This window comes from Trachurus japonicus, chromosome 11, assembly GCF_045865225.1.
Source record: "Trachurus japonicus isolate A0001 chromosome 11, Traja_1.0".
NCBI lineage: Eukaryota > Metazoa > Chordata > Actinopteri > Carangiformes > Carangidae > Trachurus > Trachurus japonicus.
Genome location: NC_140917.1, coordinates 29,243,181 through 29,261,929, shown reverse-complemented (window position 1 = coordinate 29,261,929; position 18,749 = coordinate 29,243,181). Strand labels below are relative to the sequence as shown.

At 42.5% G+C, this 18,749-nt stretch overlaps 1 protein-coding gene across 2 annotated transcripts in view; it reads left to right on the top strand.

Annotated features, from left to right (window-relative positions):
• The window catches only part of csmd2 (CUB and Sushi multiple domains 2), a 241,768-nt gene that overhangs the window by 160,715 nt on the left and 62,304 nt on the right, over nt 1-18,749 (top strand). For both annotated transcript variants that reach the window (XM_085792239.1, XM_085792238.1), the window contains exons 27-33: nt 8,849-9,051; nt 9,244-9,435; nt 10,715-10,853; nt 11,091-11,278; nt 15,045-15,239; nt 16,414-16,530; nt 18,387-18,500. In XM_085792239.1, the coding sequence (XP_085648365.1) occupies nt 8,849-9,051; nt 9,244-9,435; nt 10,715-10,853; nt 11,091-11,278; nt 15,045-15,239; nt 16,414-16,530; nt 18,387-18,500 (1,148 nt within the window). The remainder of the gene's footprint in view (nt 1-8,848; nt 9,052-9,243; nt 9,436-10,714; nt 10,854-11,090; nt 11,279-15,044; nt 15,240-16,413; nt 16,531-18,386; nt 18,501-18,749) is intronic.

Below are 18,749 nucleotides of genomic sequence, written 5' to 3'. Positions count from 1 at the left end.
TGTCCACTGTACTTCATCATTTTAACCTGCTTTGAACAGATCGGTGTGCCAGTCTGCATGGCTCTATTTGTGTGAGAATGTTGTCTCATAGCTTGAACATCTGACATTCTCAGGTCCCTCATGATCGCTAGTTTAGGTTCATTAGTGCCTTCGCTACCTTTGGGTCCCTGGCATTCCTCAGCAAGGTATGCTCCATATCCATGCCTTTGATCCTACCCACGCAATTCATTATTGAGAAGAATTTGCAATGCATTAGCTCTGGGATTCCTTGTATATCAAGTGCCTCAGAAGAAAGCTAGCACACTAATCAAACTGTACCAATTTGGGGAGAGACCAGGAGTTATGCCGTGTGACAGCAGACACGCTTACGGACTGGTTTTGCCTAGGGTTATTGATGGAAAGAGAATGTAGGTGGGAGGCAGGGAGTTGAATGCAGACATACAGAGATAATAACAGGATAAAAGGAATGGCGATGATGACAGAAGCAATGAGCCATTTCACCGATGGTACATTCAGTAGTTACGGCTGCAGAGATCAAATGAAGGATTTAGGCCACACGGTACACTGAACAAGAAGCCATATGTATTCAACTAAAAATTGGCATTTACTCTTTAGTTAGAAGCGTGCCCACTAATTTGAGAGCTTCTGTATTGTTAAACACAGTGCACTGTGTGGGTTTGCAATACAGTATGGTGCCTTTTTGATTGACTGTTGTTTACAAGGCATTAATAGGACTAACACAGTGTGTGAAAAGGAGATAGACCATTGCAATTAGACCCATGGTTGAAATCTGTCTTTGGTTCAGTGTGGTTTGCAACTAGCTGCTTTATTCCTCCTACATTGATTTGCTGTTTCTTTTATCTACTTCCTCTCTCAAAGACCTCTGTGTGCACTTAAATCAGTGTCATCTCTAATATTTGAATATTAGAGATATAAATATTAATATGTATAAATCAATATCATACATATTTATATTAGCAAGGCCCCTTATTCATGCAGTCATTCAATCAGACAATTGTTGCAGCAGAGTAGTCCTTGAAATCGGGCTGATACAGGTCAGGAGATTCATTTAGATCACATCAGAATCTCAGTAACTTTGACTGTGGTGTGGTTGTTAGTGCCTGACAGACTGGTTTGAGTATTTCTGAAATTGCCAATCTGCTGGGATTTTCACTCACAACAATCCCGAGAGTGAATGGTGGGAAAAACACAACAACATCCAGGGAGCAGCAGCAGCTCTGCAGTTGGAAACGCCTTGTCGATGCGAGGTCAGGAAAGAATTGGCAGACTGGTCGGAACTGACAGCAAGGCTACGGTAACTCAGATAACCAATCTTGTTGGGCTGGAAGAAGTGTAGCCTGGTCTCATGAATCTGCATCTCTGCGAGACACGCATGTGGTATGTAGAGTCAGAATTTGGCACCAACAGCATGAGTCCATGGACCCAACCTGCCTTTGTGTAAACAGTCCAGGCTGGTGGCGCAGTGCAATGGGGAATGTGTTCCTGGCACATAGGGCCTCTAACTATCAATAAAGCATGGTTTGAATGCCACAGCCTATCTCAGTATTGTTACTGACCATGTGCATCCCTTTATGACCACAGTTTGCCATGTTCTAATGGCTATTTCCAGCATGAAAATGCACAATGTCCTAAAACAAAAGTCATCTCAAACTGGTTTCACGAACATGACAATGGGTTCAGGCGCCAGTTGAACACATTTGGGATGTCAATGGGACGTGTGCAGCTGACAAATTTTCAGAAATGTCAACATGGAGCAGAATTTCACTGGATCAATACTATGAAGTGCTGAGGCTTTAAAGCTAAGGGAGGCCTTACCCTTTGGTATTGTGGCGCTCCTAATTATCCCTTTGGTGAGTGTAGTTGCCTCTAAGGGTCGACCGATACATCGGCCGGTTGATATATCGGGCCGATATTTGTGTTTTTTTACTGGTATTGGCATCAGCCGATTAATGGGTGTGTTCACCGATCTTTATTTTGGCCCTGATTTTCAGATAAGCACATTCACAGGCAGTTGTTACAATTGTCTTGTTAAAGATGCTGGAGAACACGGGCAGCGCATTGCCCAAGCTTTTGGAAGCCTGCCAACAACTGAGAGAACCATAAGTTTTCAACCTTTAGTGTATTTTACCTGTCTAACTTTTGTATTATTGCTTAGTCTGTCTCACTCTAACTCTGACTGAGAGCAGGACAGATCAACATTCACAGGGACTAGAGACGAATCTAGGGACTTTTTCTGATGTTGTTAGAGACTTTTCTGATGTTTGGAGACTCCGACATGAAAGCAAGGCTTGCTGCTGTTTTCAAAGAGCAGGCGGTCAGTCTCCCAGTAGTGTCATGGAGCAGAGTCCCTGCTGCAGTCAGAGACCCACACTGCTTACAGAGCGGGATGTACATTTAAATGTTTCTTCACTGTCACACTAAAATAAATGAAATCACTGCATTTGACTCACACAGCCTCAGCTCAGTCACTTAACTCACCTCAACTGTGTGTGTGCCTCTCTGTAACATCTTTCCATGCAAAATGTAGTTGCCTCTCAGAAATGATTATATACAGTACAACCACAGCACTTTCTATTGATAAATCTCGTTTTAATGGGACAATCCACTGGTGATCCAAACACACTGTTCATCCAGTGCACTTGGACAATGAAGTTACAACTACCAAAACCTGTCTTTTAATATGTGACCAGCAGAATCTCTTCAAATCCCAAGTGAATCACAATGGATCTCATAATTGCATCTTGGCAATTTTTTTTCTCTCACATAGTTAGAATTTGTCTTCAGATAAGATCATTAGTATTGTCTGCACAGTTGAGCCTGAGGAGAGAATTTTTCAAATGTGACAAAGTCTCTGCTCTTAAATCCTTCTTCAAGTGATGTACAAGATGGATACATGGATTTTTCCTTCAAGGAGCCACATACTCCACTGCTGCCTCCAATGCAGTGTGTGACCACTTAGAGCATTTGTCATGCTCTGTCACAGAAACTGTGCCTTCTCAAATGAATATACATAAATATTTCACTATGCACAGCCCAAAACATGGTTTCATATAGATATTGTATGTGTGTGTTTGTGTGTGCGTCTGAGAGAGAGAGAGAAAGAGAGTGTTTCTTTTTATAGAGTGAAGTTATATTGGCTTGTCTCTTTTTTAGGTTCTATTTTAAGAATAAAGAGTTGGGTGTTTTTAATAAGACTTAGGTTCAGGTCAGGCAAAGATTTGAGACTGTGTTGAGGGATAAGGAATGAATTTGATAAATGGGTGGTCATCATAAGTGAAAGGTTTGTATGTGTGTGTGTGTGTGTGTGTGTGCGTTCTTTAACCTCTGCTTTTATCTCTCTGATTCATTTCCCAATTCCACACCTCTTCCTGCCTGAAAATAATTGTGAACTGTCTTTTATCTGTATGATAACACTGCTGACATGATATTACATCATGCGCCTCACACTTGAGCTTGAACCGGCCCCAAAAAAAAGAGAGAGAGAGAGAGAGATTGCTGTGACCGCAACTCGCTTCAGGCGTCACGAGAACCACCACGAGTCGGCCCTACTGTCTTCATGTGCTTCGTGTCTTTTAAAGCTCCTGGTGTGGAAGTGTCTCAGGCTTGATGAACGGTCCCACTGGGACTGTCCCACGGAGGCCACATCCACACGTATCGATAAAGGTTGGCTCTCAGCGTAACATTGGCTTTACATACACAATCTCAATTAGTTGCGAGAGGAGGGAGCTGCGAGCGCATGTTTGCTCTACATTTTTCTTCTTCCTTATTCACCACACACACACACACACACACACATCCATTCACACCCCCACATATATACTTATTTATCATCTTCATGCACACATACACCTACTCTGACGACTCCCCACAGGACTCGTGATTGCAGCTCCTCTGTTTTGTATTCATATCAGGGAGTCTCAGCACTCTCCATTCCTCTCTTTATTCCTCTCATATGAATACAAAATGGTTAAGGCAGAATCAAAAGAGACCTGAGAAATCTCTTCCATCCCTCTCTCCACCATCTCACAGCAATTCCTCTGACACTCTGTTGAACTATTTTATCTCATTAAGAGGGGGGGACAAGTGTAAAGAAGGAGCCCTCAGCTGTAATCTTCAAAACATGGTTTTCTGTGATTCCACGAATTGTCGAGTTGAGGCCAAACTTTCTGTTTTTCCTCAGTGGGACACGCTTGCACATTCTCTCCCAACCTGTTGTTTTATTTATTCATCCCTTATGTACCCTCTTCCAACACACACTCGCTTCCACCACACCCCTCTAGCATTTGTGATAAGTGCAGAAGTTGTCTCTAAATGGACTCCCCACACTGGAGGTTAACACTTCTCTTCTTAGGCCCCTCTGAAATGAACAGCTCAGGATGACAAGCTGTGAAGCATTTTGTTCATATTAAATAAGTGTGAACTTTTAAACACACACACTTCTCTCCCTGGTAGCTGTGGCAGCATGGTCAGTATCACAGAGCACACTCACATAAGGAAAGATATCGTAGTGTATATCCCCTACATGTGTTTCACTAAGCCCTCTGAGCTGCAGCAGGGTTTTTACGTGCCAGAATCAACATATTTTCTAACTACCTTCTCTTTTAACCTTTGTCTCTTTTTCACTATCTCCTCGTCCCACTCCCCCACCCCCAGCCTTCACTCTCTGAAAGTGACAAGGAGAGATAGGCTATTTAGATCTTGTACAAAAGGAACCAATTATCCTAACATGCAGCCCACGTCCATCCTATCCATCTGACCGCTCAGCACAAATCCCTCCATGCTCCAGAGCTTCCTCTGCTCTCCATCAACCTCTTATCCTCCTGCCATCATCCTCTTCTTCCAGCAAAAAAGCCATGATTAACACGGGGCTTGTTTTTGTACCCTCCCTCACCTCCCTCCTGTACTTCTTCCTTTCCACCCACCTTTCCATCTTTCTTCTAAACATATAAATCTCTAGATAAAACACCAATGCCATCCGGTGTCTGGCAGTCAGGAAAGCTGCATTAGAACATGAGACCTGTCAGAACATCAGCATGGATCCAACACGTGACTGGTGCTCCGCTTCGGGCATTGCTCATGCAAATCCCCAGAACCGTCTTTTTTACGCTCACTCATCTTCGATGCTGCCTCCACACATACACATGCGCACATTAATATTCTATGCAAGGAGGCAGACACACATATGTACACATATTAGAAAAAGGTGCTCGTTTTTTGTTTTATTCATGCCGGCAAACTCGGTGAGACACCTCAGTGTCTCCTGCCTAGAGTATGGGGAGGTGGAGCGTAGGTGAAAGGATCATAGTACCTGAGGGTTTCATAACAGCATTTGCATAACAAGCATCTGACTGCCTGCGGCACTTACATGACAGGGATGGAGGCCTTTGAACATCACCTTTGCTTGCTGGAAGAGCAGGAGCTACGCAGGAAGGGAGTGGAAAATTAGCAGGTCACCACCAGTGAATTTTTCTACCACGGTCCCCCGTCACATTTACACACATACATAATGTAGATACATTTCACATTTTTGTTGTTTTTTTGGAATATGTGAAAGGTTGACCTCAGTTTTGCAGAAAAGATATTTCATTCATGCTTGATGCATGTTTGCAGATTCATTTTAAAGGTTATGGCTACAACTTATTCATCAAAATGATTAAGTTTTAAAAAATAATACATCCACAAAACGTCTAGAGTGGTGCAGAAGTATTAATTTTACTGAAAAAAACAATTAGTATAGAAAGATCCCTGCGCCAACAACATTACTACGTTGATGTCACGTGAGGTGGAGCTCAGGGGGTGCCAGATCGTGATAGCTCTGAGGAGAAATGATATTGTGCTAATGGTAATGCTAATGCTAACTAACGCTAATGCTGCAGGTTTGTCGGGTTCTTCTGTGGGTGAGTTGTGTTTTCAGTCCGAAGCTGCTGCTCGTTAAATACAGTTAGCGTTAGCTTAAGCTACTAGCCACTCCTGGCGTACCTGGCCAAGGTTGGAGCGAGAGTGGGCGCGTGTGAGTGTGGCACCTACTGGCCGGGAGGAATTAAACTTGTAGCTAACCCCTTTAACAGATGACTGGTAGAGATTTTAAAAAACAATGGATGGGGCCAGAGTGATATATAGGATGGGGCTACTGCAAAGACTTTGGCGCCTTGTGCTTAGGAGCTGCCAAGAAGAAACGCTGTCTCAATAGTGGCACATTTCAGGGTCAATTTACAAGCGATCACAACAGTAGCTGGGAAAGAATGTTAATTTTTGGTTTCAAAGCAGTGGTGTGGTTTGACACACTTTCCCATCTTAACGCTTCTGGCATTCTAAACAAAAGAATGAATGTCTTCCCTAACTCTTAATAGACTGTAAACATTGGGGTTTGAATCTCTACAAGTTTGTCAGCCAATCACAGCGGGATGTCTGGGAGCCACAGGGTGCTCAGGAGAAGTAAACAGATTTATCTCTTCCAACAGCTTATATGTATAAGTAATGATTTGCTATGTGTTTTCTGTTTCATTAAGTTTTAAATGACGACTGTATATCACAGGGTATTTTGAATATTCCAGTGAATATTAGCAGCAGACCTGACTGTGAGTAGGGGGATGATTACAGTGAATGGGATTAGTATTTATGCTACTTATTAGATGATCAAAGTTGGAAACATGTGATGTGCTGCTTTGCAGAGATAAGGAGGTTAATGTGTGCCCTGTATGTATGCATGAGTCTTTTCCCAGGCATGGATGCTTATGTTCAAGTGCGTAATGCAGCCTTGTATCCTCTAAATATACCTATCAGTGTATATTTGCGTGAAAATGTACTGGTGCGCCTGTCTGCCTCTGTTTGTTTTCCCACATGTATTTTACAAACGATGCGACAGGACTTGTCAAGTAGGTTACGTACAGTATCCACACACAGAGCACAGTGTTGAGTAGCCCCTGGCTCCTGCTCACACATCAGACAGTATGGGAATCGGAGTCTGACACCAATTATGCAGAAACGGTAGGAACTTGTTGCTAAACCCGACATATCAGTGGGTTGCTGTTTCTCCTCTGCATCATCTGTAGCTGAAGGCTGTGTGCGCGTACGTGTGTGAAAAAGGATGAGGATACTAAAAGCACATAAAGTACCACGTTGACTGGGAAAGTGATTTCCATTCATCTCATTGAATTTGAAATGGCATTTTGTGAAAACGACTACTGGACAGATTTATAATAAGCTAAGCTTAAGCTTGTGGACAAAATAATAGAATCAACAGAGATTTACAGACTTCTCTCTTCAAAAAAAAAAAAATTAGCTTAAGTACTGCGTGAGGATTTCATTGCAAGAACGCAACTTCAAAACTCAAATGATTGAAACATGGGCGAGAGTGTCAGGAAATTGCTTTGGGGGAAAACAGTTGTCAGTTGTTCATAATTAAATTGTTTCTATAATAGTTTCTCGTATTAGCACACTGAAATATTCAAACGGTTGTTCAGATCACAGAGCAGCAATAATAATATGTGCTTTTTTGTATTTTTTTCGTGTTCATTTCTCAGTGGGAAATACATGTAAGAAGTTTCATCATCTGGGCATTTGAAGAAACATTAGCAACAGTGTTTTCTTTGCTGTAGAAAAGTATTATTGAGATAAATTGTTACTTAGTATGTGAAGTATGTGAGTATAGTTCATTTTAGCACAGCTTCATCTCAATGCTTTCTACTATGTTATTTTTATTGAAAGGGATGTCAAAGGCTTAAAACAGAAGACAGTATAAATTAAATGAGCTGATGTGTTTTTATTACTAATTGTATGAAAAACTCTGCCACAGGATAAGACTGAAAATACAGTTTGCCTTGAAAGAGCCCATCCAAAATGTAGCTATACTGTAACACATGCTCTCACCCAGAACTCCGGAGAATATGGCATTAAGGAGCCACTTGAATTTAAGCTAGCATGCTTAGACACACATACACAACTGCAGTGCCTTCCAAATCCAGTGGACCACCAGCTGGCTGACAGCTGTCTAAGCAGAAAGTGAAGGGTAGATGTTTTGACAGCATCATCTTTCTGATGTCTAGACTGAAACTATTAAATGCCATGGCAGACATATCTGCTTGACTGACACAGTGGAACATCCATTGAATGCTCTGGATCTGGCGTCTGTGATTTACTTTCAATGTTATTTGTTTCCCTGCTTTATATTTGTCCTCCCCTGTGTTTCTGTCTTTCCTCTATTGTCTCCTTTAATCACATTATTACCTTGTGTGCATTGATTCTTTTAAATACACAGTAGTTTGATTTAATCCGTTTATTTCCTCCTGCTTAGATCTGACTCATCCTTTCTTCTTTTTTTTATATTTTAGTAATAGTGATTTGTAACGCTAAAAGCCTCGACTTATTCTCATTTTTTCTTCTACTATTGTTCCATCATTGTATTTAATTGTTGCCACCATGCAAAACAAACAAAATACTGAACCTTGTGATTGTAAAACATGGAAGATGCCACAGGTTTTTCCAAATCCCCTAATCTGTATACTACCAGCATTATGTGTCAGAAAATAATGGAGACCCGATTTTTCTCCTGAGTAAAGCTGTTAATGGAAAAACTTAAAGATATGGACTAAAATTACCTTCTTTTAAAGAGACCCGAGGCAGTTTGAAGGAAATAAAATGCAAATAGAAGGTGACAATATTCAGAGCCAGAGTTTAATTTTCTAATTAGACAATAAAGAGTTTTTTTGTCTGCTTGAGGTTGTTTTTTTGTAAGACTGAATCATAAGAACGGGTTAAAGTTTAAATTCAGACGGAGGCAGGATTAGTTGTCAGGGCCTCTAAAGAATATTATTATTGTCTTTTACAGTCTACATTTCCTGGTTTTCCACACGGAGGAGGTCCACGATGTGCTGCGGATCTGGGACGGGCCCCAGGATGGAGGGGTCCTGCTGAGGGAGCTCAGCGGTTCGGTGGTGCCCCAGGACGCGCACAGCACCTTCAACACCGTCAGCCTGCAGTTCACCACAGACTTCTTCACCAGCAAGCAAGGCTTTGCTCTGCAGTTCTCTGGTGAGGAGGGAGCCTGATGTGAGGAGGTGAAAGAAATGTTAGAAGATGGGGTTTGATGGCTGGGTGGCAGCTGGGTGTAGAGGACAGACGAGGTTCAACTGGGAACTCTGATAATAACATCCTTTTATCATCCCGTAACGGGGCATCATTTTCATGTCAATTCACTGATTGGATTTTACCTCACTCGTTTAGTCTCCACGGCAACCTCCTGCAATGACCCAGGCATGCCTACTAATGGTACCCGAGGCGGGGACAGCAGGGAACCTGGAGACCATGTGGTGTTTCAGTGTGATCCTGGCTACATCCTGCAGGGGGCCAACAGGATCACATGCACTGAGATTAACGGGCGCTTCTTCTGGCAGCCAGACCCTCCCACATGCACAGGTACTCTATCAACACGGCAGGCAATCATCAATTATGGCCAGCGCTACATGCTACATGACTACGACCAGAACTAGTCCGACTGTTGTCACACATCTGTTGCTACTGCCGAGTGATAAAACACTCGCTACATGCAGTTTTCCAGAATTCACTTTGGTCTTCCAAAGGTTTGAGGAATAGACAGCTGTAATTTTTTAAAACATCTCACAGGAGCTCATTTTTCAGAGCAGCGCTGTGCAGGAAAATACGTTATATTCCTTAGAATTGTATTTGTAAGTGAATCTGGTAATAAGATTTTTTTTTATTGCACAATCACTAAAGACAGTAGAGAGTAAGTAAATGTTTTTCTTATAAAGCTTATCATGGACCACAACCTCTCTAATTCAGTGAATGGTGTAACCTTTCTTGCTGGTCTGACTTTTGTGAAACAGGTAGACAGCACAGATTCCTAATGTGATTACTTAACAGACTCCTTAAGTGAATCTCAATTGGCAAACCCGATTGGCGTGTTCCCCAGACATTTCCTGAAGTCACTGCAGCAGACACAGAGATCTGATTATCCTCTTCCTCAATAACAACACCGACCTCTCTGTCAGACCTCTACTCTTTACAGTCTACTTTTTTTTTTTAAATATATGATCCCACTTTGTACTCTTCAAAACAATGTGGAGTAATTAACGGTGGTAATTAAGACCTTGTAATTAGCTGCCTTGTTTAATTACTGCTTAGCTTAATTAGTTTGATATTTTTTTTTGGTGAGAGGTGGGACAGTTCTCTGACACTTTTCAGGTGAGAGCGCGGTAAAGCCAGTGTCTGTGGGCATTAGCTACGTCTCAATTAAGCATCTGTCACTGCTACTACACCTTCCTGTGGGGAAACCATCCAGCACGTACCGCAGGATACAAAGCAGGATACAGCAGGACTTGCTTCTGCTTTAAAAAGCTTCAGAAACTACGTAGCCATTCAATTCATGCTGCTTGTTCGCTGTTCATTGTCACCATTGTTAAGTTTTAACAATTGGCAGTCAGTGATCTCATTTGAGATGTAGCCGTATGTTTGCCGTATTTGAATTTGAACAAAATAACGATACAAGCAGGCAAAATAAACACTCCCAAGCATAAATAAAGACTATTTAACCTGGAAATTAGATTATTGACTTAAAATGATTGTTGTTGTGGTCCAACAGCTATTTAGATTAGTATTCAATAGCTTTCAAAATTCCACTGTTGTGTAGTGCTGGAGTTACGACTGTGAATAATAATCAGCTGCTCTCTTTCCGTAGCTCCGTGTGGCGGTAACCTGACAGGCCCCAGTGGGCTGATCCTGTCTCCAGACTATCCTGAGCCTTACCCCCATGGGAGGGAGTGTGACTGGACAGTTACTGTCACACAGGACTATGTCATCGCCCTGAGCTTCAACCAGTAAGCTTCAATATTCTAAAAGCTACAACACAAATGTGATATAAAGATAGCAGACTTGAGTGTGGTAGTATATCATATACTACCACACTCAAGTCTGCTATCTTTATATCACATTTATTCTCTTCTATATGTTTTCGCAACAAAGCACAAAGAAAACATGCAAAGTTGTCCCCCTGCTTACAGCTCATCTAAGATGCAAATATTCTAATGTTCTGTCCTGTGAACTTTTATTACCAGGTTCAGCTTGGAGCCCAGTTATGACTTCCTACACATCTACGATGGGCCGGACTCCCTCAGCCCTTTGTTGGGTAGTTTCTATGGCACAGACGTCCCAGACCGTATAGAGAGCAGTTCCAACACGCTGTTCTTGGCTTTCCGCAGTGATGCTTCCCTAAGCAGCAACGGATTTGTGCTGCAGTACACAGGTGGGTTACTTTTGATTGTAATGACATGTTTCTCTAACTGGACAAAGAAATCAATTAAGATAGCAGAAAATTTGGATTTTGCAGTACCGGTATATGTGTAATGTGTATTTTTTTTATAATCAGTTTTTCATCTCCGGTGTTTTAGGATTCTGAAGAAAAGGGTGAATTTTAAATAGTTTGAGGTTTTATCCCCTGAACAATTTGTGTTTAAAAATTCTTCTTCTGGCACAGTGAAAATGGATTTACCCTCTGCTGCTTATCGACCTTGCAGATTGTTTCCTTTTAACTTCGTCTTGTGTCTAGTCCAAAACGAGTGAGATTAGTGGTGTGAAAATTGCTTCAGAGAAAGAATGGGGTGTCTGTGCTGCAGCGTGCTGATCACCACCCTCCCATTTGTGCCATGGTCTGCTAGGGCGTCATTATTGATCCGTACCTCCTCTAGTTGCCGACTAACACAAAGAATTATGAAAATGAAAAGCCGACAGCATGTGTGCTGAAGCTCCTTTTGATAAGTGTGCTGCAGCTGCACAAAAGGCTTCTCATAAATTAGAGCAAACAACGTTTTGTTGTCTCACGTCTAAGCTTAGCTGACCGCAGCGTGTTGTTTTGGGGGACCCAAATTTTTTATTTTCTCACTCAAGCTACTCTGTAGTCCACACAAGATACAGAATAATCACAGACATCCCTGACAGAGGGCCAGCTGTTTTAAGCATAACACAAGACATCAGTGTTTCCAGCGTTTGTGTTTTAAACTGTCAGGGGAGTGCCTCAGTGGCTGTGTGCTGAACCCTTTTCTTAACAAATATACAGACGCTGAACAAGGTCTAAATTAGACAGGGCATCTTCGTTAAGGGCTTTGCTTGAGAGAACAGTGTTAAATCTTTTTAAATCTCAGCTTCAATTAGAGCTGTTTAAGGTATCAGACATTTAACCAATTCCACATCGACCATGAGCTCTCTGTTTCTTGGCCTGCGTCCAGATGGGATTTGAACTATACAAGCCACTCAACTGATCTTGGAATGTTTTTTGCGACGCAGCGCTGCGACTCATTCGCAAACTGTACGGAAAATGGGGTAAAACACAGTCTTTTGATGAGACATCGTTACAGAGCCTGCCCCTTAACTCACTCCCAGCACTGCAGTGTGTGTTAATACAGTGTGTGATATTGTATGGCCAATCTGGTGGAGCAGATGGACCCAGTGTGTGGCTCTGAAAAACTCCCTCTCCCCACTTCCAATTCTCCACACTAATGAACCATAACCAAATAATACATAAATTACCTCCTCGGTTTCAGACAAACAACATGGCACAAAGGCATGTTTGGCTGCAGGTTTGGGTCTGTTTGGTGAGGAAGCAGCGAGTTGACGAGTTGGCCCAGCCAGTATTTGGTCGGCTCTCCGCTGAAAATTGCATTACAAAATCAGCCTGAGGTGCTTTTTAGCCCCTTTATCGAGTAATTGTCAAGTTTTTCTATTTTGCTTGTGTCTGGCCGATGTCTGATTGGGCAACATGTGGGCAGAAACTTTCCATGAACCTGAGCCATATTTGAACACAGATAGACACGGACATGGGTAGATCAGCATAGGCAAAACACATACACAGGCTCCTCCAGACTCACATCTGTCGAATCCAATAACTTCACAAATGCCCGGGTTCATTTTCACTTCACATCACATCACAGAAACCCCTTTGAGTATTTTCCAAAACAGATGATGCAGCTCGTCCATTTTCTCTCACACCCACAAAACGTCCCAGGGCAAGGCTCACTCAATCGTCCATCCTCAATGTTGCAGTCGACCTCCTCACCGCTAGCTTGTGTCCGTGTCTGGGGCTGGTCCACACCTAATGCCCGGTGCATCTGTCACGCCTTCCACTGTCGCCTGCCAGGTGCGCTACTTTCATGGTAGAGGCAGCGAGGGAAGGTTTAGGTCTAAATCAGCCCATGAAAGGGCTCAACCTGTCTGGAACAGGTGTCCTGGGTGACAGACAGACTGGCCACATGGCTGGCCTCAGCGTTCTGCTCAACCATGAAGGGCACCATCCTGTCTGGTCAGCAGATCTCCAGCTCTCAGCTTCTTAGATGCCTCATGAAGATTATATCATAAATAAATGATTAGAACTTTAATGCAGCATAGACCTTGTTGTAATCACAGTAGATACAGAGGATGATGCAGGAATTATGTGTTTGTTGTTGTGTTTATGTGTTTTTCGTTTTTTTTAGCACAAAGGGCATTTGCTCATTTCAAACGTAGCTTCACCAAAAAAACTTCTGGCACTCCTCCTGTTGGGGGCCATTCACATTCATGGTGCGACTTGAACTCTTCTGTAAATGAGCAGATGGTGAAAATGTGTAGGAAATCACCTCCAATATGTTGTTGTTGTTCTTCTCCAGTAAACTTAGACAGGAAAAATACAAACAGAAAAAGTATTCCCAGGACACACTATAATATTGTAACTCCTGTAAATACACTTGACACAAGAAAGAATCTCAATGACATTACTGACCTTTACAAATGAATGCTTTAAAAATGTGAACTTTATTAGCCCAGAACCGATCAATAGGAGACACTCACTCCTCCAGATCACCACTTATTCTATATAGAATATATCTCCAACATACAATACTATATATATATATATATATATACATATACAGTATATGTGTGTTATACCCACAATAATAAAGAAGTGCACACTTAAGTATGGTATGTCTCTGGACCAAACGAATAGTTTATAGAAGATGTCTGACTACGTACATTCCTTTATAAAGTGCAGTTTTTATTTCAGTTTTACATTCCAGACACATATCATCGTTTGACAACTTCATTCTGTGGAGTTTCAATGGAGCGTGATAACATCTATGCAGTATTTTATACTGTGTGAACTTTCCCCTTCACTATTTTCACTTGCCACATCCAGCCACAGCTTTTAGAACATTTATCTCATTCAATTTCTGTTCCCCGAGAAGAAGGTCGGTGAATTGTGAGTTGACGTTTTACTGACAAAAGAGAAAAATTTGACTCATCTTCTTTTCTGTATTTGTGTGTCTCTGTGTGTGTGCTCAATCATCAAATATTGAAGTTTGCTGTGAGACCTGAGTGGTCTGCGTTTAAGATTGAACTAAATTGCCTTGGGCATTTCTCCTATGTTTATTTTAGCTGTAAGGGTGTGAAGTGTGCCAAATTGACAGGCCTCCTCTCACATGCACATTTTCCATCTAAGAACAATGTGATGGTAGATTGAGCGAGACATCTTTCTTACGACCTCAGGAGTGGTGATTGATATGTGGTTAGATACAGTGTGTGTGTGTGTGTGTGTGTGTGTGTGTGTAGAGAGAGAGAGCAAGAAAGCTTGCGTATGTGCATTGTCTTCTCTAGTTGACTGCACAGCAGAGTGTTGTGTGAGGAGCGGTTGTGTGCTGTCAGCAGACCTTGGGCCAGAGCAATGCCACTCTCAATCAGCTGCCTGTCTGTCTCCACAGCCATACATACCTCCAGCAGCCACAGATGAGAGGGCACCGTCAAGGATTAGAGAGAAAAGTGGCAGTCAGTGAGATATATTTACTGAGAGAGGAAAGCACAGAGTTACAGGGAAAAAAGGAACGAGCACAGGAAGGAAGAGATCAGAGATTATCATGAACCTAAGGCAGAAAAACAATTTCTATTCCAGCATCAACACTGCAGCTTGACGCAAAATCCCTTTTATTGAATACTAACGTGCGCTTCCTTCTGTCACTGATTTTCCACCGTGTTACCTCTCTACACAGAGAACCCCAGGGAGTCTTGCTTCGAGCCGGGCCTGGTGCGCAACGGGACACGGGTGGGCACCGACCTCAAGCTGGGCTCCACTGTCACCTACCACTGCGACAGTGGCTACACACTAGAGGGAGACCCAACCCTCACTTGCATCATGGGGGGAGACGGGAAGCCGAGCTGGAACAAACCCAAACCCATCTGCATTGGTAAACACTGACATCTGGAGACGGTTGTTAGGAACACAAACCACCATCAGTGCTTATAGATTTATCACGTGTAAACACACATGTGCAATGATGTGGTTTTGTTAGCGCAGATCTGTGTCCTACAGGTATATGTGCAGAATCGTGTGGGTTTTGCTGATGTTAATAAACGCGAGGGCGTAGCTTTAATTTAATCTGCAATTTGAAGGCAGCAGCTACGCACTTTGCATATCTGATCCTCACACTCACTGCAAAACCTGTGTCATCTTGCCTGCTCCAGGACATTCCCACGACACCCATAAACACGCACTGTGGAAAAAGCTAGGGAAAGACACCACCCCCACATTACTTTAGGTTAGGTTAGGTTTATTTATTTAGCACACATTTATATTCGATGGTGCAAGGAGGGAACGAAGCTGATTGGCTTGTACATAAGTTCCACCCCTGTCACTAATTACAACAAAACAAATTTCTATGGCTAACAAATAAACATAGAGAAAAAAAAGGAGATAAAGTGCACACATAATCAATGTTATATGAGCAAAATGAGCAAAAATGAAGAGATAGAGAACAAAGCGATCAGTAACAAATAGAGACAATGGAAATAAGGTACAAAAAATTCATAGATTGAAATCATAAAAAAGACAGAGTAAGGATGTGGGATATGGAGAGGGCGGGAAATTCAAGAGAAGTGAAGATGTATTTTTAGCTGCTTGTGAATAGGAAGATATGGATCTTAGCGATGGAGGTAGTCCATTCCAAAACATGAATGTGGCTCTCACGATGTGAAGTAACAGTACATGTCAAATGGAATACGTGCACATTTTCGCACAATCAAATAAAGTAGCACATCCACATACACGGGTTGGCCACGTGCACAAAGACACAAGCACAGGCAGAGCATTGGGGGCTTCATCTCATCCAGACTAACCCTGAGGGACACTTGGAAAACATTGCAATTTCACCGTGGCAAACACCAGGGACATCTTCCACCCAAAGCCCAATCAGACAAGAAAAGTAATTTAGAAGTGATGTAACAGAGGGGATGGGAAAGTGTGTGTGTGTGTGTGTGTGTGTGTGTGTGTGTGGCGGGGTGGATGAATCGTACACGACTGGCTCAAGACCTTCCCTTTGTGTTTGCCCTGTGTCCTCATGCCTCATTTCTTTGTCTGTCCAGCTCCATGCGGTGGACAGTACTCCGGTTTGGAGGGAGTTGTCTTGTCTCCTGGTTACCCTGGCAACTACAGCAGCTCACGAACCTGTCTGTACTCCGTGGTCGTGCCCAAGGATTACGGTAAGTCGAGGAAGAGCACGGTGTTATTGTCGTGTGGCCGTATTATTCTGACAGATTTTTAATTGTGCATGTTTGTGCCTGTGAGAGTAACCCTGCATCAGTCTTTGAGATGCAATTACTCCATAGTGTACAAAGTGCCCTTATTAGGCTCAAACTGTGCTCAAGTGCCTCTCTAAACTCTGCACATTTTCCACTGCTGAAAATGAACCTAGCTCTTTTTTCTTTTTTTCCCCCTCGTACATGAATATTCTCTGTGACAGGTGTGTAGGAGAATACAAGTTTGTGAGAAAAATCTCCCACACACACCGTCTTCTTTAGCTCGCAATTAAAGTGCTGAGGTTTACTGAATGTATTTTTTCAGATTTTCTTCCACAGTAAAATCACACAGTGATTGATAGTTGGGATATCCATCTGTATCACCGTCCCACACATATTTTCACATCACTCTAGCGGAGCAATGTAATCACTGTCTTACACGTTAGGCATACAATATTGTCTGTCTGAGATACACATGCGTGCACACACACCAAAAAATAATTGGGTGTCTGGAAGATTCAGAGTTCCTGGAGTTTTGCTACTTTTTTGGCATTTCCATCTTAAAGGTCACAGCTTGCTTCCAATATGTGATCTGATACTGTGGGCGCAGCAAATTGCTCAGAAAGCAAAAAAAAAAAAAAAAGCAACAATGCAGGTTGTGGCACAGCTCAAACATGCAAAATCAAAAGTGTTTCACATGCTGATTTATGATGTCGTTCCGTTTCTCTCCTTGGCTATTTTTCTCTCCTTCCACCCCCACCCCCTCTTCTGGCACTTTAATGAGTTATCATCACAGTGCCTCTCTAAGGGGAAGTTCATGTTCTGTCATTGTTAAATTACACCAAACAGCAGCGTCCGGCATGTGTTTGGCTTCTGGGCACTTCACCCCAGTCTTTCTGAATGTCGAGGTCACGATGCCCATTCGGAGATACGGCGCCGTTCCAAAAAGGCTGGGCACTCATCCTTGTCTCCTTGGATCATGCCGGCAACATATTTTGCTCAGTGAAGTGAAAGTGAGGAAGGAAGTTGAAATAATTAAAGTCCACATTTGCATTTTCCTGGAAAATGACAACGAGGCCCGAGGCAACATAGTTTGTCGTGCAGAGCCACAAATGCTCTGGCCTCCATTCTCCTTATTAGGCCCTAACACCGACTCTTAATACGATATTTGTTTCAAATGTAGAGAACAGGCCAGGTGTCACTGCACCCACTGGCTGGTCACATAATAGACACAGATAGAGAGCATATACAGAGGACGTGCAAGTTACAGAAACGACTGAGGATGAGTAAGAGACAGATGCTGAATCATGTTGAACAAGTATAACTCGTAGGAGAAGGTCCTTCCATCGCTCCTCTATAACCTACAATACTCACCAAAAGTAAACTTGATAAAGATTAGATGTGACAGGGCTGAATATGTTCAGGCAATAGCAGTGGAGAGAGTGGTTGAGAGCATGAAAGCACCATAGTGGAGCCAGCGCGTTGTACAACAGATTGGCTGTCATTGCAGAAGCCTGTCATCTACTGACAAGCCATCAAGCCCAGACAAGATTGCTGATCTCCCTGTGTAATATCAGTTTTTTGTTGTGTTGTCATAACTCCTGGCATTATCCACCTCGCTTCAAAGAAGACAGTTTGATTGAAATTGCCGTTGATAATATTCTTTTGCAAGTAGAAACTACAAAGTACTTTTTTCTGTGATTTCTGTGTCACTTAATGGATTTGATGGATTTTTCAGTGTGACTCTGATGCATGCACTAATTTTAGCTAATTTCACTTTCGTCTCATGTCAGTTTTCTGTCCATATCTGTCTTTTCTAGTTGTCTTCAGCCAGTTCGCCTTCTTCCAGACCGCGCTCAATGACATTGTGGAGGTTTATGATGGAGCGACGCAACATTCCCGCGTCCTTAGCTCCTTGTCTGGAGCTCACACAGGTACTTAAACACAAACCTACATAATCAAGTGCCAGCATGCAGACACATTTTGTGCAGTGTCTGTACAGTATATTTCAATAAAAATGTCAGGGAGGTGGAAAACACAAGCTATTTAAATGGAGCTGCAGGTAGGCAAAATGTGATTCACACATGCTTATGCAGCTCTCATTTCATATTCAGACCCAGCTTGCAACAAATCAGAGAATTTGATTTGACTATTTGATCTCCCAGACATTATTCTTTGACACG